The 19545-nt window shown below is 43.9% G+C and overlaps 2 protein-coding genes across 2 annotated transcripts in view; both read left to right on the plus strand.

Annotated features, from left to right (window-relative positions):
- Nucleotides 1-2106, plus strand: part of LOC124004372 (semaphorin-3D-like) — a 138847-nt gene extending 136741 nt beyond the window's left edge. Inside the window, exons 17-18 of the mRNA XM_046313225.1 lie at nucleotides 1353-1486; nucleotides 1586-2106. Of these exons, the coding sequence (XP_046169181.1) occupies nucleotides 1353-1486; nucleotides 1586-2011 (560 nt within the window). The 3' untranslated portion in view covers nucleotides 2012-2106. The remainder of the gene's footprint in view (nucleotides 1-1352; nucleotides 1487-1585) is intronic.
- Nucleotides 2107-5986: 3880 nt separating this feature from the next.
- LOC124003675 (DDB1- and CUL4-associated factor 1-like) overlaps nucleotides 5987-19545 on the plus strand; it is a 49107-nt gene continuing 35548 nt past the window's right edge. Inside the window, 14 exon segments of the mRNA XM_046312185.1 lie at nucleotides 5987-6156; nucleotides 6890-7020; nucleotides 7133-7283; nucleotides 8290-8403; nucleotides 9393-9530; nucleotides 9642-10139; nucleotides 10352-10549; nucleotides 10873-10974; nucleotides 12635-12793; nucleotides 14207-14386; nucleotides 15367-15576; nucleotides 16444-16613; nucleotides 17317-17389; nucleotides 17392-17446. Coding sequence (XP_046168141.1) covers nucleotides 6908-7020; nucleotides 7133-7283; nucleotides 8290-8403; nucleotides 9393-9530; nucleotides 9642-10139; nucleotides 10352-10549; nucleotides 10873-10974; nucleotides 12635-12793; nucleotides 14207-14386; nucleotides 15367-15576; nucleotides 16444-16613; nucleotides 17317-17389; nucleotides 17392-17446 — 2161 coding nt within the window. The 5' untranslated portion in view covers nucleotides 5987-6156; nucleotides 6890-6907.

Here is a 19545-nt window from a genome sequence, read left to right on the forward strand (position 1 = left end):
CGGAAGGTTGCGAGTTCAAACCCCCGAGCTGACAAGGTACAAATTTGTTGTTCTGCCCATGAACAGGCAGTTAACCCACTGTTCCCATGCCGTCATTAAAAATAAGAATTTTGTTCTTAACTGTTAAATAAAGGTAAAAAATTAATTAAAATAAAATAAAAAATGAATTAGTCGACTCTCTGTAGCAGAGACGGCTTCGGTATGACCCAATGCTATGATCGTGTCCGACAGCTTAGCTGATGACGAACCGTTAGTTCGCCCTCTAGTGGACCTACTGTACTGCTCTAGCTAGGTACAAGTTGCCCTCTGAGTCATAGATCTAGGGTCAATTTACCCTCCTCAAATCCTAACCTAATCCTTTGAAGGAGGATCACAAAACAGAACTCTGAACCAGATCGTGTCCCCCCAGTTTATGACATCCAGGTTATGACAGAACTCTGAACCAGATCGTGTCCCCCCTCCTCAGAACTCTGAATCAGACCGTGTCCCCCAATGCAGAACTGAATCAGATTGTGTGTGTCCCCAGATACTCTGAATCAGACCGTGTCCCCCCAGAACTCTGAATCAGACCGTGTCCCCCCCAGAACTCTGAATCAGATTGTGTCCCCCCCAGAACTCTGAATCAGACCGTGTCCCCCCCACGAGAACTCTGAATCAGACCGTGTCCCCCAGATCTCTGAATCAGACCGTGTCCCCCAGAACTCTGAATCAGAACTCCCCCGTGAATCAGATCTCTGAATCAGACCGTGTCCCCCCAGAACTCTGAATCAGATCGTGTCCCCCCAGAACTCTGAATCAGACCGTGTCCCCCCAGAACTCTGAATCAGACCGTGTCCCCCCCAGAACTCTGAATCAGACCGTGTCCCCCCCAGAACTCTGAATCAGATCGTGTCCCCCCAGAACTCTGAATCAGACCGTGTCCCCCCCAGATCTCTGAATCAGACCGTGTCCCCCAGAACTCTGAATGAATCTGAATCAGACCGTGTCCCCCCCCAGAACTCTGAATCAGATCGTGTCCCCCCCAGAACTCTGAATCAGATCGTGTCCCCCAGAACTCTGAATCAGACCGTCCCCCCCAGAACTCTGAATCAGACCGTGTCCCCCCAGAACTCTGAATCAGACCGTGTCCCCCCAGATCTCTGAATCAGATCGTGTCCCCCAGATCTCTGAATCAGACCCCCCCCAGAACTCTGAATCAGATCGTGTCCCCCAGAACTCTGAATCAGACCGTGTCCCCCAGAACTCTGAATCAGATCGTGTCCCCCCCAGAACTCTGAATCAGATCGTGTCCCCCCCCCAGAACTCTGAATCTGTGACATAACTTTTAACAGCTCCTGTTTCCTGCCTTCCAGGTTCTGAGTCAGTGGAGCTGAAAGTGATCTATGGGGTGCAGAGCAGCTCAACCTTCCTAGAGTGTATGCCCAGATCCCAACAGGCTACAGTCAAGTGGACAGTTCAGTCGCCACACACTCGCACTAGCAGAGAGGTGAGGGAACATTGATCTCCTCATTCATAATTGAACCATTGACTAATATTAATCTAATAACAAAACTTTTTCTTGTCTTGCCCTGCTGTCCTTGTTCAGCTGCTCCAGAGCGAGGATCGTATGGTCCACATGAAGCGAGGTCTCCTGGTGCAGCGGCTGGAGCCAGGGGACGCTGGCCTCTACACCTGTACCACCCTGGAGCACTCCTTCTCCCAGGTCCAGGCCCGCTACAACCTCCAGGTTATACCCCAGCAGAGCATGACAGCATCCCAGGCCAAGGCAGCTGATCCTGGGGCCGGAGGGGCAGGGCTGAGGGGGGGCCTGGTTCCTGGGAGCCACACCAAGCTCCTCAGGAACTACAAGGACCTGCACATGGTGGGCATGGCTAGCATGAGCGCAACCGAGTACTGTGAGCAGCTGTGGTACCGAGAGAAGAAGAAGCTACGCCAGGTGAAGTGGAAACAGACCCAGGTGGACAACGGCAAAGCCAGGGTGCGACGGCACGACTCCACCCCACTACAATGACCAGCTGGGGATGGGGATGGACAGAGATGTGGGCTGCGTCACAGCACACTTTCACTCATTGATATAACAGTGGTATAAAAACTCCATCCAGCCAATGCTTATTTTTTTATTTTTACTATTTTCTATGTTGTAGAATAATAGTGAAGACATGAAAACTATGAAATAACACATATGGAATCATGTAGTAACCCAAAACAAAAATGTGTTAATTAAATCAAAATATATTTTATATTTGAGATTCTTCAAATAGCCACCGTTTGGATTTAACAAGTGACATCAATAAGGGATCATAGCTGATCTCCTGGATTCACCTGGTCAGTCTATTTAATCGAAAAAGCAGGTGTTCCTAATGTTTTGTCTACTCTGTGTCTTAGCTTAATATTGTTATTATCAGTTAACCTTTGTCGCACAGAATAATGTGTATGATATGATATTTTAGATTTACATTACTCCTCAATCATTCCCTTGTATTCTGTGTAGACAGGATTTCGACCCGAAACGTTTGTTATTGCGTTCTGGACTGGTGAGTTTGTTACCAAATAAAAACAGGACAGACCGTTCTCTGCCACATGTGTTGAGGGGGGGGGGGGGGTTATTTGCTCCATCATCACAACCACAGGTGTTCTGGAACTTCAGAGCTGTGAGGGGAAATGAGTTGGGCCACTCTGATGTTCCCTCCATCTCCTTCCTTCCTTCCTTCCTTCCTTCCTTCCTTCCTTCCTTCCTTCCTTCCTTCCTTCCTTCCTTCCTTCCTTCCTTCCTTCCTTCCTTCCTTCCTGGCAGAGTAGAGGAGAAACATTTCATTTCCTGGTCCTGTGGACAACAACGCTGAGAAGCCTCCTTTACATTTGAAGAGTTTATTTTAGATAAATTCAAAAATAGTTTATTTCAGATGTATATAACAATTGTTTTGTTGTTGTTGTTGTTGCAAATCACTATATATACAGTGTTTAACTGGAATGGAATGTTCCTATCCTTTATATTTAACATATAAATTACAAAAGAGTTTATTTACAAAACACTATATCCATCCATTTTTTTCCATGTGTTTTTTTTTTAAATTCCATGAGAAATAAATGCTGATGGGGTACCTTTGTGTGAAGTATTACTGTCCTCGTAGATGTTCAACGTGTATAACAATTGGTTTAGTTAGTAAAGAGCTGTATATCCAGTGTTTAGCTGGAATGTTCCTGTCCTGTATATTTCACTTATATATTCAACACTAGCCTCATTCTATAGTGTTTGGTTAGAGTTAGGTCTCATCCCAAATGACACTCTGTTCCCTATATAGTGTACAAATTGTGACCAGATCTCATATTATTTTATTACATCCTTTTTAACTACAGTATATATATATATATATATATATACATGTATATATTTTACATTTACATTTACATTTAAGTCATTTAGCAGACGCTCTTATCCAGAGCGACTTACAAATTGGATTTTTTTTATGTTGGATGTATCATTTGTACAGCTCTTTATTAGAAATAAAAAAATAAAGTAATTATTTGTCACATTTGACTGTGTAAAACCTTGCAGTGCCACTTTTTTTCTCTGAGAGTGAGGCGGATATATCTCGTCATGGCAACCAAAATGGGATGGTTTGTCTCTCTGAATCCATCTAGTGATAGTTAAAAAAGTATATACCAGACAGATAAACCTGAAGGAAACATACAAACATTGATCTAATTCCAAAAGATGTTTGGCTTTGAAGCTGAAGTGTTACAGATTCCTAGATTGAAATGGTCATTTCAGATTGAGCCGACATATGCACAGTTTACTGTGAATGCCTTCTCCATGCCTTTACATTTCAATTACGCTAAAGTTGAACTTCCGCAGTGCACATTGAATAGAGCCCTCAGGCTAACATTTCTAGACGGTATGGTATCCTGTATCAATTAGGCCGCTGGTTGAATAGCCAGTCTGTCAGACAGACCTCAGACAGAGCTGTGGACAGTGTGGTTATTTTTGACTGGGAAAATCAAAGGTTCTCAGCATCTGGAGAGAATGAACACAACACACACACACACACACACACACACACACACACACATACACACATGCGCGTACACACACGCACAAACACACACACACATATACACACACACATATACACACACACATATACACACATACACACACACATATACACACACACACACACACACACACACACACACACACACATATACACACACACACACAAACACATGCGCGTACACACACGCACAAACACACACACATATACACACACACACACACACACACACACACACACACACACACACACACACACACACACACACACACATATACACACACACACACACACACACACACACACACACACACACACACACACACACACACACACACACACACACACACACACACACACACACACACACACACACACACACACACACACACACACACACACACACACACACACACACATGCGCGTACACACTGAGGCAGGTTTTCCTCTAACTCTTGACCTGGGCTTTCCTCTTTTCAGATTTCTTTAAACACTGAAGGGCTTTCTAATAGGTATCGAGTTTTCCTGAATGTTTCAGTCTTGACTTAAATCTGTTTTGAAATCAAAGAGACGGTTTGAATTTTTTTTTGTCCATGACTCCAAAACAATTGACTGAGCTTTGGGAATTTTGTCCAGACTGTCCAGATGAATCCTGGTGAAATCTTTGATCCCTTATTGATGTCACTTGTTCAATTCACTTCAGTCAGTGTCATTTAAGGGGAGGAGACAAGTTAAATAAGGATTTTTAGGCCTTGAGACAATTGAAGGGGTGGGGTGCAACTCAATATTAGGAATGTGTTCTTAATGTTTTGTACACTCAGTGTATTTTGCCCTAAGAGTTGTGCAAAGTTGGTAGAATCTTATTCACAATGATTCACAGCTGTAATGGTGCTTTCATCAGATAGGGTGTGAAGACCTGCGATTAAGAAATCTTTGTTTTGTATTTGTATTTTATTTGATGAATTTAGAAAATGGTCTATAATTTGATAAGCCATGGTAATGAGCACAGATCGCATAATTCAACAGTAGACCGGGTATCAAACCCTCGTGCAAACGACTGAACATTGAAAAAATACGAATTTCCAACGTCTTGTGTTCACTGAATGGACATGTTCCACCGTGTGACTTGTTGTTTATCGTATAGTTATCACCATCTAGTGTTGGTTTTTTGTACACTACACAACTGACTTGTTGACGTGTCATTTTTTTGTTCCATTATGTCGTACAGTCATCGTTTAATAAGCAAGGTTTCAGTTTATTTATCCTATTTATGTGTACGTTACCTTTATATATGAGTCAAAGGAGTATATTATAAAGCTGTACGGGACCTTTTTCAGTGAGACACCCTTCCAGTAGCTACTAGTATGTTGCTTGTCTACACATCACGAAAGGGAATGGTTTGGTGATTCATTAGCATAAAATGTAGAATCATAATTTCATGTCATAACGCCTTTCCTAATGGAGGTAAGACTGCTATGTTAAGAAGGAACGATTGATTTCAGAATTTGGACACATTTACCTCTCTCTTCGTGAGATAGGTCTACACATTGTTGAACAAACTAAATAATTCCAAGTATGACTATAATTTAAAAGCCACCCATTCACATACAAACAATTGATTAGCTAAGTAAATAAACTCGATAATATATTCCTGAATGAACATCCCGCAAACTGACACTGTTCATGTCATGATGACTAACCATTTAGACAAAAAAAAAAACATATATATTTTTTAATCACACGATTGTAGTGATTGTTTTTGAAAAATTGTATAATAAAACAAAATAAAAATCTATTAAATATCTTCCTGATTATAAAAAAAAGTATAAATATAAATACAAAGTATAAATACAAAGAACGATTATAAGGAGATAGAATGGAGCGGAATAAAACGCCGATGACGTCATCAAAAGTCGCCATGTGTCTGTGACGTTTCCAGCGTGCCGCCGCGAGAGTGAAGTTTGCGAAATAAACATGTGAAACTTTCGCTTATATTAATAGATCGTTTCCACACCCCCCCCCTCCACACCAACCTATTCTTCAAATTCACAACAATACGTTTGATCTACAGTTGTCTTCTGCAACTTCAAAAAAAAAAAAGGTAGGTAATCCAGGTGTTTATTAATGATCCTGTCGTGACACGACTCCCTTTTGTTTTTCGGTATGAGCGACTCGTGCGTGCTCGGTAACGTTTGCTGGCTTGTGTTGGGAACACATTGTTAAACAACCCAGTGGTCTGATAGTGTACTAACTAGCCTAGCTATATACGCCGCGCCTAGTTATGAGTTAGGAGGAAATCAAAAGCAGTCTAGCTTTGCTACGCTAATTTACCTAACAGTTGGCTGGGGACGTTGTTTACGCCGAGTTGTTTCCACACAAACACAATGCTAGCGTTAGTTAGCCACCTGTTGGATGACTTTTTGCTAGCTAGAGCGACCACATTGACACACTTATCTTGTTTCTCTTCCAACTAACTACTCGTTAGTTAGACATCTAACTACTTAACTAACTAGTTACGCAGGACTCCCGATCCCCGTCGTTTGTCCAAGTAACTAATTATCCAGCTTAAACGTGACTTAGTAAGCTAGATCAAACTGCGTTGATCAGTTCAGACATCGAGGGACTAACGAGGGACTTTAGCTACTGTTTTCACTCTTAACGTTAATCTAGACATTTGCAGAGAGTGAAATGTCAGGATGACATTCAAGATCTAATATCTGGGTAAACATGGTTGTAAACACACGTCGAGTTGTCGTCTCTCATGTACCGTCTCAGAAATTAATCATCCTGTATTGGACATCTTCTCTTTCTCTCTCTCTCCCTCCTTCTCTCAGGTAAAAAACAAAAAAAACATGGCCTCTCCTGCTGTGCTGGTGGACGCCAAGGCAGAGCTGACCTCTCTGCTGGACCAATGGGAGACGGAGCAGCAAGGAACCACTGACGACCTGGTCTCCATCCTCACCAAGTCAGTAACACCGACTAGCTAATAATGGAAAAGACTGGTGGGAGACAAAAGTCATCTTCTATTCTTCATATGACAGACAGTTGATAATTCATGTTTTCTTTGCGTGTGTTAGAATCTCTGAGCTGGTAGAGCGCGAGACAGAGGAGTATCACAAAGCTGATCCTGATCCGTTTGATGACCGGCATCCAGGACGAGCAGACCCAGAATGCATGTTGGGACATTTACTCAAAATCCTCTTCAAGAATGACGACTTCACAAACGCGGTAAGAATTGAGGCTACTGTCAATACAAATTCAACTACACTTCTTCTATTACGTTAATTAGACTGCTGAGGCCTGTGACTGTGTTAACCCTGTGTCTGACCTCTGACCTCTCCCTCTAGTTGCTGAATAGCTATGTGATGACCAGTAGAGAGCTGTGTTAACCCTGAGTCTGACCTCTCCCTCTAGTTGCTGAATAGCTATGTGATGACCAGTAGAGAGCTGTGTTAACCCTGTCTGACCTCCGACCTCTCCCTCTAGTTGCTGAATAGCTATGTGATGACCAGTAGAGAGCTGTGTGTTAACCCTGAGTCTGACCTCTGACCTCTCCCTCTAGTTGCTGAATAGCTATGTGATGACCAGTAGAGAGCTGTGTTAACCCTGAGTCTGACCTCTGACCTCTCCCTCTAGTTGCTGAATAGCTATGTGATGACCAGTAGAGAGCTGTGTTAACCCTGAGTCTGACCTCTGACCTCTCCCTCTAGTTGCTGAATAGCTATGTGATGACCAGTAGAGAGCTGTGTGTTAACCCTGAGTCTGACCTCTCCCTCTAGTTGCTGAATAGCTATGTGATGACCAGTAGAGCTGTGTGTTAGAGTCTGTGTTAACCCTGAGTCTGACCTCTGACCTCTCCCTCTAGTTGCTGAATAGCTATGTGATGACCAGTAGAGAGCTGTGTTAACCCTGAGTCTGACCTCTCCCTCTAGTTGCTGAATAGCTATGTGATGACCAGTAGAGAGCTGTGTGTTAACCCTGAGTCTGACCTCTGACCTCTCCCTCTAGTTGCTGAATAGCTATGTGATGACCAGTAGAGAGCTGTGTGTTAACCCTGAGTCTGACCTCTGACCTCTCTCTCTAGTTGCTGAATAGCTATGTGATGACCAGTAGAGAGCTGTGTGTTAACCCTGAGTCTGACCTCTGACCTCTCCCTCTAGTTGCTGAATAGCTATGTGATGACCAGTAGAGAGCTGTGTTAACCCTGAGTCTGACCTCTGACCTCTCCCTCTAGTTGCTGAATAGCTATGTGATGACCAGTAGAGAGCTGTCCATGAACACGGCAGCGTGTCGTCTGCTACAGAACATAATGCCTGGTCTGGAGACAGCTGTGGTGTTCCAGGAGAAGGTACTGTCATTTAGACAGCTGTGGTGTTCCAGGAGAAGGTACTGTACTGTCATTCAGACAGCTGTGGTGTTCCAGGAGAAGGTACTGTACTGTCATTTAGACAGCTGTGGTGTTCCAGGAGAAGGTACTGTACTGTCATTTAGACAGCTGTGGTGTTACAGGAGAAGGTACTGTACTGTCATTTAGACAGCTGTGGTGTTCCAGGAGAAGGTACTGTCATTTAGACAGCTGTGGTGTTACAGGAGAAGGTACTGTACTGTCATTTAGACAGCTGTGGTGTTCCAGGAGAAGGTACTGTACTGTCATTTAGACAGCTGTGGTGTTACAGGAGAAGGTACTGTACTGTCATTTAGACAGCTGTGGTGTTCCAGGAGAAGGTACTGTCATTTAGACAGCTGTGGTGTTACAGGAGAAGGTACTGTACTGTCATTTAGACAGCTGTGGTCTTCCAGGAGAAGGTACTGTACTGTCATTCAGACAGCTGTGCTCTTCCAGGAGAATGTACTGTACTGTCATTCAGACAGCTGTGGTGTTACAGGAGAAGGTACTGTACTGTCATTTAGACAGCTGTGGTCTTCCAGGAGAAGGTACTGTACTGTCATTTAGACAGCTGTGGTGTTCCAGGAGAAGGTACTGTACTGTCATTCAGACAGCTGTGCTCTTCCAGGAGAATGTACTGTACTGTCATTCAGACAGCTGTGGTGTTACAGGAGAAGGTACTGTTATTGTCAATCTCCTAGCATCCTTGACTAGCTCCATTGCCTCCCCCTCCCACCCGGTCATAATATTATTTTGGGGGGGCTAATCTAGAAGGAACGCTGCTGTCATTTGTATCTAAACATCATAGTTAGAAATCTAATTGAATCCATTATGGAAACAAGTCGTTTTTCCTACACGCACACAGTCCCCTTGTGAATGTTGTAAAGCCCTGTTTTGAAATGCTGTGGATGTGCTCTCTAGACTAACTGTCTGTGTGTGTGTTGAAACAGGAGGGTCTGGTTGAGAAGCTGTTTAAATGGGCCCAGGAGGCAGAGCAGCCTCTGTGTATCTATGCTACAGGGCTACTGGCCAGAGCGATGGAGAACCAGGAGATAGCTACCAACTACAGGGATGACAACTCTAAACTGGTTAGTGTACACAGGCACACGTCGTTGTTGTTGTTGTTGTTGTTTGAGATGTTGTTGTTGTTTGAGATGCTGTTCATAGACGATGCTTCAATGTAATCCTTGGTGTCTCAGGTGCCACTAATGCTGATGCGGCTACGTGAGCTGCAGGATAAAGACTCAAACAGTCGGCAGGCCTTAAAACACCCCAGTCCAAAGAAGGCTTCTCAGTCCCTCCAGTCTGTAGCAGAGGAGCCTACAGACAGAGACGTTGATGAGGAAGAGGACAGCACATCTCAGAATACAGCAACGGATAACATAGAGGAAGATGAGGAGGAGGAGGAGGAGGAAGAGGAGAAGAAGATAAAGGAGAGAGAAAGAGAGACAACATGTAGTAGTAGTAGTAGTAGTTGTAGCAGGCCTGCGTGGTCCAGACCCAAGCCGTCGTTCCACTTGGGTAAGGCCCAGAAGACCAGCAGCTGTGTATCGGTGAAGCCCATTCCAGACCCCCTGTACCAGCCAGGCCCAGGCCCCGAGACCAGCCTAGGAGAGCCTGAAACCAGGGGGCAGGAGTCTGGAGGAGGACTGGGGAGGAAGAGAACAGCCAGGGAGAATGGAAGGAAAGTCAAACAGGTGAGATCCACCAGGCTGGTTTCTGAAATAACATACTTTTCCCTGTAGTGCAATATTTCTGACCAGGGCTTTTTCAGACTCGCACCCTGTTGTTGTACCTGGTCTTGTACCGGGAATTGTACCGGGTCTTGTGTATTGTCTTCATATACAGCTGCAAATCAAATGGCTGCTTTTTTTTAGGGATAATTAACCTCTCGTCTGAATCCACACAGAAACTCCACTTCACCACCCCTTCCATGGATCCAGAGAGAGGCTTGTCCTGCTGTACAGGTAGTGACCAGTCTAACAGTAGCTGGTCAGAGGTCAGCTCCTGGGTGATTGGGGGTAACTACCGGCTGTACCCCCTCACCCCTGCTATAGAGCAACGCCTCATCCTCCAGTACCTCACACCCCTAGGAGATTACCAGGAGGTAAGGACCCTTATCTCTCACTCACACAGATATTAAGGACCCCATCACCACTTAACATTGGTCCCACTTCCCATAATTTGAGCCCTGATTTGCATGTATTTACATTGTAGGTACATGAGCAAGTACAGTGTTGGTCATACACAAAGTACTTTATAAATTATATACTTTTTTTTTAAGCCATTCTACATGTTAGTCACTTAACTGGTCAATATAAGCTTTGAATAAATCTATTTTATGTGCTTTGAGGACTTTAACCAACTGTTATGTTCTCACTGCCCCCCGCCGCCCGTCCCCCCTCCTCCTCCCCCCCGGACCCCCTGGAGCTGCTAGCTGTGTTCATGCAGATGGACACCAGAGAGCTTCTCATGCACTACATCGACCTGAAACACACCAACGATGTCCAGCTCACCTTCGACTCACTCCTGGTAATCATCATCATCACTGATCTCATTATTTAGCATTAGTGCCTCTTTCCAGATCGTCACATGTTTACGACTACATTGTTATTCCCTATTAGGTGAATTGGTGGATTTTTTATTTTAGACAGCTAGTCATTACCTGTAGAGAATAAAGGTTGTTTTTGTAGCCAGCTAGTCATTACCTGTAGAGAATAAGGGTTGTTTTTGTAGACAGCTAGTCATTACCTGTAGAGAATAAGGGTTGTTTTTGTAGCCAGCTAGTCATTACCTGTAGAGAATAAGGGTTGTTTTTGTAGACAGCTAGTCATTACCTGTAGAGAATAAGGGTTGTTTTTGTAGCCAGCTAGTCATTACCTGTAGAGAATAAGGGTTGTTTTTGTAGCCAGCTAGTCATTACCTGTAGAGAATAAGGGTTGTTTTTGTAGCCAGCTAGTCATTACCTGTAGAGAATAAGGGTTGTTTTTGTAGACAGCTAGTCATTACCTGTAGAGAATAAGGGTTGTTTTTGTAGACAGCTAGTCAGTACCTGTAGAGAATAAGGGTTGTTTTTGTAGACAGCTAGTCATTACCTGTAGAGAATAAGGGTTGTTTTTGTAGACAGCTAGTCAGTACCTGTAGAGAATAAGGGTTGTTTTTGTAGACAGCTAGTCATTACCTGTAGAGAATAAGGGTTGTTTTTGTAGACAGCTAGTCATTACCTGTAGAGAATAAGGGTTGTTTTTGTAGACAGCTAGTCATTACCTGTAGAGAATAAGGGTTGTTTTTGTAGACAGCTAGTCAGTACCTGTAGAGAATAAGGGTTGTTTTTGTAGACAGCTAGTCATTACCTGTAGAGAATAAGGGTTGTTTTTGTAGACAGCTAGTCATTACCTGTAGAGAATAAGGGTTGTTTTTGTAGACAGCTAGTCAGTACCTGTAGAGAATAAGGGTTGTTTTTGTAGACAGCTAGTCATTACCTGTAGAGAATAAGGGTTGTTTTTGTAGACAGCTAGTCATTACCTGTAGAGAATAAGGGTTGTTTTTGTAGACAGCTAGTCATTACCTGTAGAGAATAAGGGTTGTTTTTGTAGACAGCTAGTCAGTACCTGTAGAGAATAAGGGTTGTTTTTGTAGACAGCTAGTCATTACCTGTAGAGAATAAGGGTTGTTTTTGTAGACAGCTAGTCATTACCTGTGGAGAATAAAGAAAACGGACTGAAAGCTCAAGGCGACAGGCGGTGCAGAGAAACTCCCTTGAAAACTGGAAACAGAGAAGGGTTAGGAGACTCACGACATGAGTATCTCAATAACCTGACAGTAGCAGATCAGCTGTGTCTGTGTGTCTGTGTGTCTGTGATAAGACCATATTAAGGCCGAACGGCTGGGTTCTGCTCTCATAGAGATAGTGTCTGAATGTTGTTGTGTAACGGATGTCGTTTGCTCTCTCTCTCTCTCTCTCTCTCTCTGCTCTCTCTCTGCTCTCTCTCTCTGCTCTCTCTCTCTCTCTCTCTCTCTCTGCTCTCTCTCTCTGCTCTCTCTCTCTCTCTCTCTCTCTCTCTCTCTCTCTCTCTCTCTCTCTCTCTCTCTCTCTCTCTCTCTCTCTGCTCTCTCTCTCTGCTCTCTCTCTCTGCTCTCTCTCTCTCTCTGCTCTCTCTCTCTCTGCTCTCTCTGCTTTCTCTCTCGCCAGTACCTCGCCTCCCTGCTCCTGCACAAGAAGTTTGCTGCTGACTTCATAGCTCATGGAGGAGTGCAGAAGCTGCTGGAAATCCCCAGACCCTCCATGGCCGCCACTGGGGTGTCACTGTGTCTCTACTACCTAGCTTATAACCAGGACGCCATGGAGAGGGTAGGAGTCATATTCAGTGGCTTGTGAAAGTACCCCCCCGCCCTTGGCATTTTTCCTGTTTTGTTGTCTTATTTACAACCTGGAATTAAAATATTATTTGATTTACACAACATGCCTACCACTTTGAAGATGCAAAATGATTATAATATAATTACAATAGAGCCACCTTTCGCAGCAATTACAGCTGCAAGGGTCTTGGGGTATGTTTCTATAAGCTTGGCATATTTAGCCACTGGGACTTTTGCCCATTTGCCCACAGGTGTGTCTGTTACCTGACTGTCTCTTCCTCCTACAGGTGTGTCTGTTACCTGACTGTCTCTTCCTCCTACAGGTGTGTCTGTTACCTGACTGTCTCTCCCTCCTACAGGTGTGTCTGTTACCTGACTGTCTCTTCCTCCTACAGGTGTGTCTGTTACCTGACTGTCTCTTCCTCCTACAGGTGTGTCTGTTACCTGACTGTCTCTCCCTCCTACAGGTGTGTCTGTTACCTGACTGTCTCTTCCTCCTACAGGTGTGTCTGTTACCTGACTGTCTCTTCCTCCTACAGGTGTGTCTGTTACCTGACTGTCTCTCCCTCCTACAGGTGTGTCTGTTACCTGACTGTCTCTTCCTCCTACAGGTGTGTCTGTTACCTGACTGTCTCTTCCTCCTACAGGCGTGTCTGTTACCTGTTGCCTGACTGTCTGTCCCTCCTACAGGTGTCTGTTACCTGACTGTCTCTCCCTCCTACAGGTGTGTCTGTTACCTGACTGTCTCTTCCTCCTACAGGTGTCTGTTACCTGACTGTCTCTCCCTCCTACAGGTGTGTCTGTTACCTGTTGCCTGACTGTCTGTCCCTCCTACAGGTGTCTGTTACCTGACTGTCTCTCCCTCCTACAGGTGTCTGTTACCTGACTGTCTCTCCCTCCTACAGGTGTGTCTGTTACCTGACTGTCTCTTCCTCCTACAGGTGTGTCTGTTACCTGACTGTCTCTTCCTCCTACAGGTGTGTCTGTTACCTGACTGTCTCTCCCTCCTACAGGTGTGTCTGTTAGCTGACTGTCTCTCCCTCCTACAGGTGTGTCTGTTAGCTGACTGTCTCCCTCCTACAGGTGTGTCTGGTACCTGACTGTCTCTTCCTCCTACAGGCGTGTCTGTTACCTGACTGTCTCTTCCTCCTACAGGTGTGTCTGTTCCCTGACTGTCTATCCCTCCTACAGGTGTGTCTGTTACCTGACTGTCTCTTCCTCCTACAGGTGTGTCTGTTCCCTGACTGTCTATCCCTCCTACAGGCGTGTCTGTTACCTGACTGTCTCTTCCTCCTACAGGTGTGTCTGTTACCTGACTGTCTCTCCCTCCTACAGGTGTCTGTTCCCTGACTGTCTATTCCTCCTACATGTGTGTCTGTTACCTGACTGTCTCTTCCTCCTACAGGTGTGTATGCTGCCGGACAGTGTGCTGTCAGACATGGTGGGCTATGCTTTGTGGCTCCTGGAGTGTTCCCACGCGTCGGGCTGCTGCCACACCACCATATTCTTCTCCATCTCCTTCTCATTCAGAGCCATACTGCAGCTGTTTGACCACCAGGATGGCCTCAGGAGACTAGTTAACCTGGTGAGTAGGGGGAGAGACGGGGGAGAGATCTGGCTCTGAATGAGAGATTTACTGCAGTCATCAGTACAGTCAACCTGGTGAGTAGGGGAGAGAGACGGGGGAGATTGGCTCTGAATGAGAGACTCTTACTGCAGTCATCAGGACAGTTAACCTGGTGAGTAGGGGGAGAGACGGGGGAGATTGGCTCTGAATGAGAGATTTACTGCAGTCATCAGTACAGTCAACCTGGTGAGTAGGGGAGAGAGACGGGGGAGATTGGCTCTGAATGAGAGACTTACTGCAGTCATCAGTACAGTTAACCTGGTGACGCCAGGACAGCGGAGTCAATCACCACCTTCCGGAGACACCTGAAACCCCACCTCTTTAAGGAATACCTAGGATAGGTTAAGTAATCCCTCTCACCCCACCCCCCCTAAGTTTTAGATGCACTATTGTTAAGTGACTGTCCCACTGGATGTCATAAGGTGAATGCACCAATTTGTAAGTCGCTCTGGATAAGAGCGTCTGCTAAATGACTTAAATGTAAATGTAAATGTAGAGGGAGATTGGCTCTGAATGAGAATCTTACTGCAGTCATCAGGACAGTTAACCTGGTGAGTAGGGGGAGATTGTCTCTGAATGAGAGAGTAGAGCTCCAGTAGTCCCCCTTGCAGTATTCCCACTGCCTAGTTTCTATGTCGTCCCTCAGCTACTGATTTCAGAAGACAGTTGTGATGCCAGAGGACCTTGAAATTGCTTTCCTTTTGTAGCGTCACAGCCCTGAAGGTGCGGTCGCTAAGTTTAATTTGTGAAGAAAACGTTCTCTCGTCAGGACTGTGTTTTTTTTCCCCCTCTGACCCATGACCCAGTGGCTGTGTATCCCCTCTCTATCTCTCTATCTCTCTCTATCTCTCTCTCTATCTCTCTCTCTCTCTATCTCTCTCTATCTCTCATCTCTCTCATCTCTCTCTGTCTCTCTCTCTCTGTCTCTGTCTCTCTAGATCAGTACATTAGAGATCCTGAACCCAGAGGACCAGGGGGCCATGTTGAGTGACGACCAGGTGTTCTCCAGCCGTCAGACAGCCAAACACACCTGTATGTGCCTGAGAAGGTACTTCGAGGCCCACCTGGCTGTCAAGGTGGAGCAAGTCAAACAGTCCCTCCAGAGAACTGAAGGGGGTGCTCAAGTTCACCCTCAGCCTTACTACAAGGTAGATTCCCTATTGAAGTGATGTCCTGAGGTGAACACACGAACTAACATGCATTTACATATGATCAACATATGTACCTTTTGGATGATAAAGATGTATGTATTGATTAGTTTAATGATTGATTATGGATAATGAAGACTAATTGATTGATTTCAGTGATTGATTGATTGATTTGTTTTTATTAATTTTTTATTTATTTCACCTTTTAATTTAACAAGTTCTCATTTACAACTACGACCTGGTCAAGATAAAGCAAAGCAGTGTTGACACAAACAACAACACAGAGTTACACTTGGAGTAAACAACAACACAGAGTTACACATGGAGTAAACAACAACACAGATTTACACACGGAGTAAACAACAACACAGATTTACACACGGAGTAAACAACAACACAGAGTTACACATGGAGTAAACAACAACACACAGTTACACATGGAGTAAACAACAACACACAGTTACACACGGAGTAAACAACAACACACAGTTACACATGGAGTAAACAACAACACAGATTTACACATGGAGTAAACAACAACACAGATTTACACACGGAGTAAACAACAACACACAGTTACACATGGAGTAAACAACAACACAGATTTACACATGGAGTAAACAACAACACAGATTTACACACGGAGTAAACAACAACACAGTTACACATGGAGTAAACAACAACACAGAGTTACACATGGAGTAAACAACAACACACAGTTACACACGGAGTAAACAACAACACAGAGTTACACACGGAGTAAACAAACGTACAATCAATAACACAATAGAAAAAGAAAATTGGTTGATTTTGACTTTATTGATGACTTGTTGTGTGTCTGTGCCCCCCCCCCCCTCCCCCCCACAGTCGTGTTCGTACAGTCATGAGCAGGTGGTGGACATGATGGACTTTCTAATAGACTGTGGACCCACTCAGCTTCACTGGGAACCTGTGGAGGTGTTTCACAAGCTCTCCTGTATTCCCCTCGTGTTACAACTCATCTCCATAGCCTGTGACTGGAGGAGTTACTATGGCAGGTAGGTTACCTGTAGTCTCTCTAATTGTCCTGATTCTACTGGAGGAGTTACTATGGCAGGTAGGTTACCTGTAGTCTCTCTAATTGACCTGATTCTACTGGAGGACTTACTATGGCAGGTAGGTTACCTGTAGTCTCTCTAATTGACCTGATTCTACTGGAGGAGTTACTATGGCAGGTAGGTTACCTGTAGTCTCTCTAATTGACCTGATTCTACTGGAGGAGTTACTATGGCAGGTAGGTTACCTGTAGTCTCTCTAATTGACCTGATTCTACTGGAGGAGTTATTATGGCAGGTAGGTTACCTGTAGTCTCTCTAATTGACCTGATTCTACTGGAGGAGTTATTATGGCAGGTAGGTTACCTGTAGTCTCTCTAATTGACCTGATTCTACTGGAGGACTTACTATGGCAGGTAGGTTACCTGTAGTCTCTCTAATTGACCTGATTTTAACACCTGCACATTCTTCTGATGAAGACTTCACATATCTCTTCGGCCAGTTTCTCGCCATCGTTTTGTTGTCATGACAAAATGTACACGTTGGATAACATCTATACACACATTGTGATTTAAAAAGTTACAGTTATATCTATAGTGAGCTAAGATAAAAGTCCTGCTCAGGATCCTCCTCCCCTTGTCAGTAAGACTGCTGTACCCCCATAGAGATAATACTGTCTTATTTACGACCTGATTCTGTCTACCAGGTCTGATACGGTGCAGGTTTACCTGCCTGACATCCTGGCTATGCTGACTGTAGTACCTAAAGTTCAGCTTTACTGCTAGCTGAGACTGTAGACGTGCTGGATGAAGGAGGATCCACCGTCTGCACTGTCGGTATGTCTCTCTAGATTCTCTATATCTATACTACTAGGTCAGTTTCTCTACATTCTCTATATACTAGGTTACCTGTCAGTCTCTCTAGATTCTCTATATCTATACTACTATGCCAGTCTCTCTATATTCTCTATATCTATACTACTAGTAGTCAGTTCTCTACATTCTCTATATACTACTCGGTCAGTCTTTCTAGATTCTCTATATCTATACTACTCGGTCAGTCTCTAGATTCTCTATATCTATACTACCCGGTCAGTCTCTAGATTCTCTATATCTATACTACCCGGTCAGTCTCTAGATTCTCTATATCTATACTACCAGGTCAGTCTCTCTAGATTCTCTATATCTATACTACCAGGTCAGTCTCTCTAGATTCTCTATATCTATACTACCAGGTCAGTCTCTCTAGATTCTCTATATCTATATTACCAGGTCAGTCTCTCTAGATTCTCTATATCTATACTACCAGGTCAGTCTCTCTAGATTCTCTATATCTATACTACCAGGTCAGCCTCTCTAGATTCTCTATATCTATACTACCAGGTCAGTCTCTCTAGATTCTCTATATCTATACTACCAGGTCAGTCTCTCTAGATTCTCTATATCTATACTACCAGGTCAGTCTCTCTAGATTCTCTATATCTATACTACCCGGTCAGTCTCTAGATTCTCTATATCTATACTACCAGGTCAGTCTCTCTAGATTCTCTATATCTATACTACCAGGTCAGTCTCTCTAGATTCTCTATATCTATACTACCAGGTCAGTCTCTCTAGATTCTCTATATCTATACTACCAGGTCAGTCTCTCTAGATTCTCTATATCTATATTACCAGGTCAGTCTCTCTAGATTCTCTATATCTATACTACCAGGTCAGTCTCTCTAGATTCTCTATCTATACTACCAGGTCAGTCTCTCTAGATTCTCTATATCTATACTACCAGGTCAGTCTCTCTAAAGCAGTGATCACCAACTGGTCGGTCTCCAAGGCGTTTCTAGTCGATCACCAAACATTCCTATTTGTTTTATTAGTTTCTTGCTGCTGACGGCAGGGCAGGCCTCGTGCCAGGGCATTTATTTCCTTGGATCAGCATTGTTGACGTTGATATGCAGCTAGTCTGTGAATCTGTATGTTTTACAGTAGGCTGTTGGAGATGGAGCAGATTTGAAAAAACGTGCCAGCATGAATGCTCATGATGTGACTGTCCCAAGTTTTCAAATGAGGCTTTTTTAAGGTCACGAAATGTTATGGGAATTTGTTTAATTATTTTTCTTAATGTAAATTCATGAAGGCACACTTGTAAATGTTATCAATCACTTAAAAACAAATCTACATATCAGCCATCGTCAGAATGACCCTTCTGTGTGAGTGGGTCGTTGCCCGAGAACGACACTTCAGCAGCGATCAGAAAATAATGACACATTTCTTAAATTTTTTACCTTTATTTAACTAGGCAAGTCAGTTCAGAACAAATTCTTATTTACAATGACGGCCTAGGAACAGTTGTTCAGGGGCAGAACGACAGATTTGTACCTTGCCAGCTCGGGGGTTTGAACTTGCAACCTTCTGGTTACTAGTCCAACGCTCTAACCACTAGGCTACCCTGCTGCCCCTTACATGATCATGTACCTCACATGAAATATTATTTCAAAATGGTCTGAGAAGGGAAAAACCTCATTGGCAGGGCAATTCAAGCAAAGCCAATAGGCAGTGATAATGTATTGGGCCTATAGCCTTGAAGCAAACCTCATTGTAACAGAACTGTTTCTAATACATTAATGTTGCTGAGGCTTATGTTATGTTTAAAAAATATATATATATTCTCCGCCTATATTACTAGACCAGTCGCTCTATATTCTCCGCCTATATTACTAGACCAGTCGCTCTATATTCTCCGCCTATATTACTAGACCAGTCGCTCTATATTCTCCGCCTATATTACTAGACCAGTTGCTCTATATTCTCCGCCTATATTACTAGACCAGTCGCTCTATATTCTCTATATCTATATTACTAGACCAGTCGCTCTATATTACTAGACCAGTCGCTCTATATTCTCTATATCTATATTACTAGACCAGTCGCTCTATAAT

The sequence above is a fragment of the Oncorhynchus gorbuscha genome, linkage group LG18 (assembly GCF_021184085.1).
Source record: "Oncorhynchus gorbuscha isolate QuinsamMale2020 ecotype Even-year linkage group LG18, OgorEven_v1.0, whole genome shotgun sequence".
Taxonomy (NCBI): Eukaryota; Metazoa; Chordata; class Actinopteri; order Salmoniformes; family Salmonidae; genus Oncorhynchus; species Oncorhynchus gorbuscha.